Source organism: Limulus polyphemus, unplaced genomic scaffold (assembly GCF_000517525.1).
Source record: "Limulus polyphemus unplaced genomic scaffold, Limulus_polyphemus-2.1.2 Scaffold418, whole genome shotgun sequence".
NCBI classification, from domain to species: Eukaryota; Metazoa; Arthropoda; class Merostomata; order Xiphosura; family Limulidae; genus Limulus; species Limulus polyphemus.
Window position 1 is genome coordinate 568,691 of NW_013666028.1, and position 10,480 is coordinate 579,170.

Genomic DNA, 10,480 nt, shown 5'->3' on the forward strand with positions numbered 1-10,480 from the left:
GTTAGATATTAGAAAATATAAACAGATCAGTGTGGATTATTTCTTGCTGCTTTCAAAAAGCATTTTTAGCTCCAAGAGCATAACCCTTTATTGGAAATTAATGTTTACTGTAATTCTGAATCTACTACAGGTATCTTTATGAAATTTGGTAAGCTTTTAGTAAACAGTAAAATGTATTGTAAACAAAAAATCAGAATTTTTAATGAAGTATTTCTACTATGGATTTGTCTGAATTTACTGAGTCTTACTACAAGATGATTTTTGTGTTAAGAATAAAAATGCTTTTTTTTCATCTTAAAGTTTTGTATTCATTTGCATAACCTCTAGAACTTCCTAAATGAATATCACAAGTTGTTTTTTTCAGTAAAACCTTATACCTTATCTTGTATTTTTTCTATTATAATACTAACTGTTGCAAAATCATTTGTAGTGAAAGTTGAAAAACATGAAATATAATCAAAAATATTTTTTTTTTGGTTTACTAAAATAACTGCAGATTATATAGACAATTACAGTTATTTTTTTAAAGCTTTGGGCCTGTTAACTTCACAACTACTTTTATTTAGTTTTATTGATTTATTGCTTTTTGAATCATGTCTTTCATCAATCGCAATAAAAAACCCTGCAGGAGTGCAAAGAGTTTAGGAAAAAAATTCTGAAACAAATACTCACCTATTCACACAGAACAGCTTCTTTCCACTTGAATTTGTGCAATCTGCCAAAGAGATGTGCAAGCCACCATCCTTTTAAAAACTCCCACCTAATTTCACGTGAAATCATGTGAACTTGTGCCACTGCAGAACCTTATACCAATAGGAGTGTGACAAACCTCTATGCACAATGACTCCCTCTATATTCATGCTTGTGTATCCTCATTCTTTGACAAAGCAATGAAGAAACATGCACAAGAAAGTGGGGAGGATGGATAAGAATATGTGAAGAGTTGAGTATCTATTGGAAATACATTTTCAGGTAAGGAAAATGTTAACTTTCTCAACGATTACTCACTTTCTCATTCAGAATAGCTAGAATCCCATGTTGAAATGGTGGAGGGACCAGTGAAAAGATTACGTAAATGAGCACCCTTCAGAATGTTACTAAAGGAAGCCCATGTGTGTGATACTTGATGACAGGAGTTCCATAGGGGTACACTCGTGGGAGACTACATCTTGTCTCATCCAGGATATACTCTTTGCCCTTGTAGGAAAATAGAAGGAGCAAAAAAGCCATAATTATGTTGCAAGGATGGGTGGAATAAGTACATGGCCATCCTAGTACTTGCACAAAGCTGTTGGACAATATGTATAGTGAGGTTGAGGCTCATCCAGACCATTTGGATTAATGAGGTTTCATTGTTATAGTAACAGTAATACTAGCATGGTCAATGAAGCTTAAGTTGAACCATTTTTTAAATTTTAGGACATTATTTAACAAATGTTAGGGTGATAATATATGGCACACCCTGTCTTGATGTACATGAGTCTGTGGTATAATTGCATGTCAGGTATCAGTAAAATATGATGTAAAGGTTGTACACCAATAAGTATAGAGGAAGAATACATTTATACCTAAACATAACATAACAGTAAAGTATGGAATTTAGAAACAATTTAAGTATTCTAATATTAAAGGTGTAATGACTATTGAATATTTGATAATTTACTAGATATAAGCTAGATAATATACAAGTAACCAAAATGCAAAAGAAAACCCAGTGCTGGATGAGGATAGATGATTTCATGCAGACCTTGCATAAAGATGCATTCATTTTTGCAATCGTTTCCTAACCATGGATGTATTTTGAACAATCCACCTTGAATGTGAAAGTTATCTTTTGACAACATTTGTACATGTAGATCCGGCATTTCAAGATCATTTGTTGATGTACTTTAATTTATTAGAAATGCTTTGCTGCAGTAAATGTTGATTTAAAAACTATTTGTTGCTACACCTGCAACAGTTAATTTTATAGAATGATTCAAACTTTGTTTGTAGATAAATTATGAGACATTGAGAAGAATTTTGCTTTCTCAACTTTTAACAAATCTTTTATTCCACTTTAAGAATAGCCAAAACATTAATATCAGGATTCTTAATTTTAAAAAAGTATTTATTAGAACTGTTACACAAGTAAAACAGAATATATACACAGTTTGAAAATGCTGGACTTGGATGTGATGCAAGCAAACTTCTAACTCAACAGTGTAACCTTATACAAGAAATCAGGAAAAGTAATCAGAAAGAAAAAACCTAACTCTGTAAATTATTACAAAATCTAATTAATAATACAACACTCTCAAAATTTAATTACAGCTCACAACAATTAAGCTCTGAGTTTCAACCAATATCCAATATACATTTTCACATTTTTGAGCATCTGACCTATCGTGCTTTAGTTCTTTATACTTTTCTACCAGACAATGAAATTACAATTTATTGTGGGTTGACTATTGGTTACTGACAAAAATCTGATTAACTTACTTACATAGTGACAAACTGATTATAAATTACATTTTGATGCTAAGTTTATTGACATAGATTGATAATAATGTTGTTTAATCATATTCCGAATTTAACTCCATAAAAGGTTGTGACATGAGCATTTTGACTCCTACTTATTCACTTAGAGTTAAGATGCAAGTTTTAGAAAAACATTTCTTTGGGGGAAAAAAAAACATTTTTTCCTGGTTCTTTATTGAATTTTCATGTTTTTCTAAACTTTGAAAATTAGTGCTTATACCATGATATAAGTCTCTTTATAAATTCTATTTTACATGTTTAATTTTTATCCTTAACACTAGGTGGATTTCATAGCTAGCAAGACCAAAGATGATCTTGAAACTACACAGTTGGCCAGTAGAATTTCTTCAACCAGTGACTTGGACATTCCACCAGCTTTGCCTCCTCGTACTCGCACAGCTCCCACAAGCTCTGAGCCAACTTTTTCTCAGATTTCTTTCAATGAGCTGAAAAGTGAAGCAGACAAATATGCAGCTTTCTCTCAGATTGATTCCATACCAAGTATATTTGATAATCCTGACATTGTGAAAGTAGATCTTCCTTCTAAAGAAACATCCCAACTTGACATTTCTTTTGCGAAGACAGATAATGAAAACTCTTCTGCTATTGTTGAACCTCCTCCTAAACCATCCAGGTCAATAGATCTGTCTGTTTTTGCAGAGCTTGATCCTCTTGGAAGAGATCGACCTTTTATTGAAAAGAAGAATTTTTTCCATGAACTTAAGAATCCGCCAAAGAAGGTCCTCAAAGACTTACTTGGAGATAGCACTGAGGCATCACAAGAAACAGTTTCAGCTAAGCCTGACCCACCACTCTCAGCAGATCAAGTGAGTAGTCTTTATGGGAGTCCTAGTAAGCAGTTCACTGGTGTGTCTGGAACCACACCCCCAGGTTTCATGTCTCCAAAATTTTGAGTAGCTCTCCTGGTATCTCTAGTCCTTTAAAATTGTGGATGAGTGATTTGTCTCATTCTCCTAGAAGGGCCTCAAATCCCTTTATCTGTGATTCAGCACCACCCCCTCCACCACCTCCAAGAATCCCTGCCCGAGCATCTGAACCTAGTTTTAATGTTATCCCTTCCCCTCCTCCAAAGCTTCCTCACCGAAACTGTGTCACTCCCACACCACCACCACCACCCAGAAAAATCCCTCCTCATCCTTTGCAGGACAGCAATGAAAATCAGTTGTCTAAATATTCTTTAGACAGTTCAGTCCACGAATCTCCCAGCAAGTCCAATTCCTCTCCTGTAGCAAGTCCACCAATACCCATTCCTTCTAGAAAACCACCATCTTTTCCTCTTAGTACCTCTCCATTTAGTGCATTTACTGAAAATGATAGTCCTCACACAACAGAAAGAAAAACTGGTTTACTGTTAGTTGGATCCACCAACAGCTTTGACTTTGGTACTCATTCAAAGGAAGAACATTCTGTAAGTATTAACCAAGGAAATTCAGTTGCTAGACCAAGACCTTCTGGACATACCAATACTTTAGGTAGTTCACCTACTAAACTGAGAACTCCCACACGTGAAAATGCATCTATTTCACCAAAGAATGTAACCAAAAGAAATCCTTTTGTAAAAAGTCAGACTGTGAGCTTTTGGTCTGGAAGTGATGGTTCAGAGGATACAACAACAAGAAAGAGAGATGGGATTTTACCTGTGTCATTGCCTTCACCTTCAGCATCTCATGGGTACCAAAAGGGCCCATCCTCTTTTATGGCCAATGGAACTTCATTTTGGGGCCAAGAAAAAGATTTTTTCTTGGACAGCTTTAGTACTTCACAGGAAAGAGCTGATTTATTAATCTCATATTTAAAACCATCTCAGCTACCTATCAATACGAATGATTCTCAAACCACACTATCATTTTGTAGTAACAGCACAGAAGGATCAGCTAATGGTAATCAGCTAAAACAACCAGTATCCACGCCTTATACCCCAGAAGAAAATAATATTTTTCGTAGAAAATTTGATCCATTTGCTGATGATTTCTTTCAAACAGATATAAGCCAGTCTGAACAAAACCCTGCAGAGCAAGAATCAGAAAAACATGTTTCTGTGATTGGTGACCCACAGACTCATTCTAATGGGTGGACCAGTCCAAAGGTTTGTGCTGCCCATAGTTCTTGGCATGCCCTCTTCTTCTCAGTGGACTGCAAATAACTAGTTTCCTGTCCTGCATGAGCTTTCACATTTTTTTTTTCTTTATTTACTTTCTGTAGATGCATGTTTTCTGTGTACTATCCATTTTTACCACTTATTCCTCTATATGTCTTTGTTCTAGTTGTTTTAACTCATGCATGCAAGATTAATTTTAATAGCATTCACTTATTCTGTTAATATTTTTCTGAAGCTTTAAAAATGTTCTACCAATTAAGCTCTACTTTATATAAGATATTTTTCTCTCTGTTTTTGTGTTAAATTTTATATTGTTATTTTCACAGTTGTTTCACCTTGATTATTGACAGTTACAGTAATTTATTTATCTTACAAATGTGAAGTAATTATATTTTTGTATAACTCCAAAATTTCAAGTGGCCCAATACATGTGTTTCTAATGGTGCATGTAAATGTTTCAAATCAAACTAAAATATATTGAAGTTTGTCGAAAGAATAAAACGTCAAACACACTAAATTTATATTTCTTTTCATCAAATTTTAACTTTATTTCTTTCCTAGTTTACTAATCGTAATAATGTAATAAAACCTTAGTACTAAATCCAGAGTAGGCTTACTTACTTTTATTCTTTAAGTGTTCTGAAAGCTTGTGTTTATAAGTTTTGGTCAGGATTCACTTCTAAAGTAGTGTGAGTATTTGACTGCAAAATCTAAAGATCTGCCTCGTTCTTTATATGATATACAAATTAATCACTAAGTAATGTTGATTGCTGTTAAAATGTGAAAAACTAGAAACTCTAAATTTAATGGAATTACCACTATTTCAGAATATAAGCTTGTTTAAGTTGTTATTCGTAACATTTAGAGGAAAAAACTAAATATGGTATAATAAGATAAATATTGTATAACCAGGGTAGGCCAGCAGTGTTCTGTTTCAAAAACATCCATTTTGTGGTCCACTGGATGTTCAATTCTGTGAAATTCTTATTCACCTAAATAATGAAAGTATAAGTTTTTTGTTTTTGCATCTGTTTTTCATTATATAAGACTATTTTGATTGTAGGGCAATTTGAAGTGAAGTTTTATTGAAATTGGTATTGCAAAATTCACTAACAAATTGTGTACTAGAGTTCCTGGCTGTGAAAACCACAATTAACTAACAACATTTAACTATTGCTGCAGCACCAACCATTTTGAACTAATTTTGTTGAAACCAGAACAATTTAATACTGGGATATTCACATATTGAAAAGCAACAAAGTTTTTCAGTCAGGATTTTAGCTGACTTTTTAAATTTTGTATCAGTTTGGTGAATCTAGTATGAAAATTTGGAGCCAAACTTGAAAATTATGTAGCCAGGTTAAAAAGTAAACTGTATGAAATTATGGATGTTGTGTGAAACAAAATTAGACTAATGAGCTGTTCAGTTTTCAAAACTTGTATATACTTTTTAAAGATTTATTATTCATATGGAAATAACTAATAATGTCACACAGTGCTTTTCCTTTGTCTACATTCACTGATAATGTAACTAGGTGATTTTAAAGATGGTCTGCAAAAGGCCAAAACTGTGAACTTCATAGTTAGATGTCATGTGTAGCTGCATTAGTGCTGCTACATAATATGTTTATTTATATCATTAGAACAACTATGATTTTTTTAGCATCCGATGTGCCACTGGGTTCTTCCTCTGTGACATAATGTGCATCCATATACTGTAATTGAGGCCATGTAAATGTTCAGTGTTCAAAAAAAAATAACAAAGGCCTACAAAAATAATAATGGAGCATGCTATCTTTCCTTCACTTCTTTTTTAATTTTTTTATTTTATTCAATGTTAGATAATTTTTCTGTTTATTTACTTTCAACACAAAGCCATCTCTCAGTTCTTATCTACCTTCCTCTGCCTAAATGTGAGAATGAATTGTACCACTGACAACAACTAGGAAGTATACAATGTCATATGTTATCCTCTGTTTCATGAAAAAGTTCTTTAAGTTTGCATTTGCTAATGAGTTACAGGATTCATTATTTGTCAAACTTGTATTGTTATCTTGGAAAATGTACATTTCTAGTTTTTGATGAGTTTACAGCTTAACTCCTGCTTTCAGTTTTTAAGATGTCTGACAATCTAGTTGTGTCATAAGAAAGCTTTGGGGGACTAATAAGACATTCTGTATAAATTCTACTGCTTCTTCCAGTACCACTACATATATATGTTACAAATTCTCTGAATGTTATTAATTGTAAAATTTATAAATTTACCAAGTATCTCATTTGGTGATTTTCCCACTAATGCTTTGTTTACATAACATGTGCAGCTAATTATCACAGGAAAAATGTAATAACTCCACCTTAATGTATTAGCAGCATTATATTAGTCTGTATGATAGAATACTTCCGTAGTGATGAATTATGAGTCAAAATGGCTGCATGTTGTTTTAAGGATCTTCCTTACTATTATTCAACACTGTCAAACAGTGAATAGCATTAAAAAAGATATGAAAAACTTATTCACACAATCATTTGCATGATTTGAATATTATGTTTGATTTGGTAATATCGAATGAAAAGTAGAGCCATTATAGCTTTCTTGTATTATTTACATGTTTTTACAAAATGGCACAATATTAATAGGTGCATAATCATTTGTGTTTGATAAACTGCTCAATTTAAATGACAATTGACAGTGGCGGTTAAATTTTCTTTAGGTATCTTAATAAAGTGAAGCCAGTTGGTAGTTTTTCCCCTAAGAAATATATATGTTTTTTTATATTTTAAGCACTGGATCTAAACTTGAAGATTCTATTTCAGATATCCATTTTCACAAATTATGTTTTCCATAATCACAAAAAAATCACCAAGTCTCAATAATGTTTATATAATGAATTATGTTATTCATTTTTTTGCTGATTTAACATGTAAATATAACAAATCTTACTCTCCTTTAATATACATTTCATATGTAAAGTCGGCTTTAAGATGTGATACTGAAGTCTCATCTCTTATAGCTGCTGATCATGTAATTGTTTTCAACTGCATACTGTTTATTCAGTTTCATTACTTGTATCTTCATAACACAGTAGTCCTTCCACTCCAATAGTCACCTCTTTCTTTGACCTCATTATCATTATTAAAATAATCTTTTATTTTTACTCAGTATTCAACACCATTTCTAGCCTGTTTCATTTAACCTGTATTAAACCAGTCTTTATATGTAGTAGATCTAGGTTTTGTAGAGATATTACATTTTTAAAAGTTGATCAGAATAGCTGTTGCATTCTGATTATGTATAGTCATAATTGTAGATTTAGATATATTTTTTAAGTTTCAGTTGGAGTGTTTTTAAGTTCAGTATGTATTTATTTTTAACATCTGGCTATTATAGTTTTGTTGCTAATAGGTTTTCAGTATAAACTGTCTATGTTTCATATGATTTGTAATACTACAGTTTGAACTGGATAATTTGTCATAAATATTATTTCTTATACTTTTAAATCCTTCTCTTTCAATTTGCTGGTTGTTTATTTAAGGCATTATTTATGAAATTCACATTTTCATAAGCTTCCCATTTCTTATTCACAGGAACCAGTTTACAGTAAAATTAACAAAGTAAATAAGGAAGAAGGAACATAGGAAAGAAGAACATAAATATCAGCATTAAACATCACAAGTAATGTAGGTGCAACATTGTTTTAAAAATATTTTATCTTCCAGAACTTTCACAATAAATTTTATTAATTTAAATAAATCATCTATAGATTTTCTAGATAAAGATGAACTGTTTGGCTGATCTAACTTTGTATAAGATGGAGAGGACTGCCATTTACAACTCGGTCCGCGGATGTGTAGTACAGATTCTGAAGTTGTACATGTTTCTTTACATTCTGTTATATGGTAATGGAAGAATTTATATATGTTGCTGAAAATGTTATAAGACCTCACATATATATAGTTCTATTATTGTTGTAAAAGACTGTGAATGAACAACCAAAAGTGTATGATAAAAATATGTTATGTGGGAAAATTGAAAATGAAAACTTTAAAGAAAGAAAGAAAAATATACCAAAGAATACCTTCTAACACAAGGATTATGTACATTTACACTTGGATGAGATTACTTCCTGATTTTTGTGAATTTATAAAGAAAGTTAATTAGAAACAAACCTTCTATGAATTATTGTGCTCTGTAATCTGGGAGACCTGAATTATCCACTTAAACATATCAAGTTCTTCAATCTTCATGGGGATTTCACCCAGGCATTTCATTGAAACATTGAGGTATTTCAAATTAATAATCTGGTTCACAGGGTACTGCATATTGAGGAGAAAAAATTTTTCTCTACAATTTGTCCACCGGTGGGACAGCAACAAATTTACATATTTACAATGCTAAAAATAGTGGTTTGATTCCCCTCAGTTGACACAGCAGATAGTCCAGTGTGGCTTTGCTATAAAAAACACAAACATCAAGTTTTATTAAAACATTTCTTGTACTTTATTGCTTTTTAGGATGATCATACTAATTTTTTTAAATGCAACGAAGCTTTATTTCAAACGTAAATTTCTAGAAAGAGTTGGATGTCTTGATTTTTTTTAAATTCTTTCAGATTTCAGTATAAATATATTTGAGCTTTTCTTGGTCATATTCCAAGAAATTGGCTTGAGAAACAAATAATTAATTTTCCATAAGTGTTTTTCTTAACTCAAGTATGAATTTAAAGGCAGTTAAATTTCTTAATTTCTGTATCATTATCTAAGTCATTGTTTAGTAAATCATGAAAGGATCTTTGAAAGATTTTTTCTTTGTATAAAGTTTGTTTGCTTAGTAATTTTTGTTGGAAGGTTCTTGTTATCTATTAAATATTTTTCTCAAATTCAACCTTTGTTGCAAATGTATAAACATCTTTTTTGTAAAGTGAACCTCCTGAATTTTTTCTTAAACATAATGCTGGTGCTTTTTCTGTTGTTGTTTGTAATTTGTAGAATTTCCAAAACAGGCAGTTATTTCAAGAGGGTTTTCTGATTTTGGATTTGTATAACAATTGGAGGTAAACAGGGAATGTAAAGAAAGGTTTATGTGTATTGTCAAAGCTAATGTTGGACTACACAAGTCATTATTTCAAGAGACGATATTTTCTTGTTGAAAAAAGTATTTATATTTAAAAAAATGTGAAGTCTGAATGAAACCCTACTATTTCAGTCACTATAGTTACCAGAAATGAAATCAAACTAAGTTTTTTTTTTAATAAAGCTGTATACTTTGCACACGTATATAATAGAACATACAAAGTAATTGTCCAGTTTCTAATTAATAAAAAAAGTTTGACAAATTAGAATGTATTCAGAAGTATACGTTTTGATTGTTAGAGTATCTTAATTCCATATAGTAAGACACTGCACATAAAGATGTCTTCATGTGACCAACATACTAGTTAATGCTGGTGTCATTCTTAGCAAATATAGAATAAAGCTTCTGAAACAACCAACTACATGTCATTAAAGTAGAATTGTCCTAATGAATGAAAAGTACTTGTTTCTAAAAATAAAAACCTTTTGATGTATTAGAGTTAAGCTTAAGGACCTATAAAATGCTAAAATTCAGGGTTCATGGAAGGAACAGCACAGATACCCCATTGTGCCACTTTGCACTTACAAACAATATTAAAAAAATGGTTGATTTAAATTGTAATTCTTCTTTGGATTTGTTTTCATATTATAGAAATTGTATCTATAAATAAATAGAATTTTGAACATTACACTTTATGTATACTGGCTCCGTATATGTATATATCTATATAATTTAATATAATTTTGAAATTTCGTACCTTAAAAAAATAT

At 31.4% G+C, this 10,480-nt stretch overlaps 1 protein-coding gene across 1 annotated transcript in view; it reads left to right on the top strand.

Annotated features, from left to right (window-relative positions):
- Positions 1 to 10,442, top strand: part of LOC106458125 (protein disabled-like) — a 40,315-nt gene extending 29,873 nt beyond the window's left edge. Inside the window, exons 10-12 of the mRNA XM_022384268.1 lie at positions 2,802 to 3,430; positions 3,499 to 4,627; positions 8,225 to 10,442. Of these exons, the coding sequence (XP_022239976.1) occupies positions 2,802 to 3,430; positions 3,499 to 4,627; positions 8,225 to 8,275 (1,809 nt within the window). The 3' untranslated portion in view covers positions 8,276 to 10,442. The remainder of the gene's footprint in view (positions 1 to 2,801; positions 3,431 to 3,498; positions 4,628 to 8,224) is intronic.
- Positions 10,443 to 10,480: the final 38 nt, after the last annotated feature.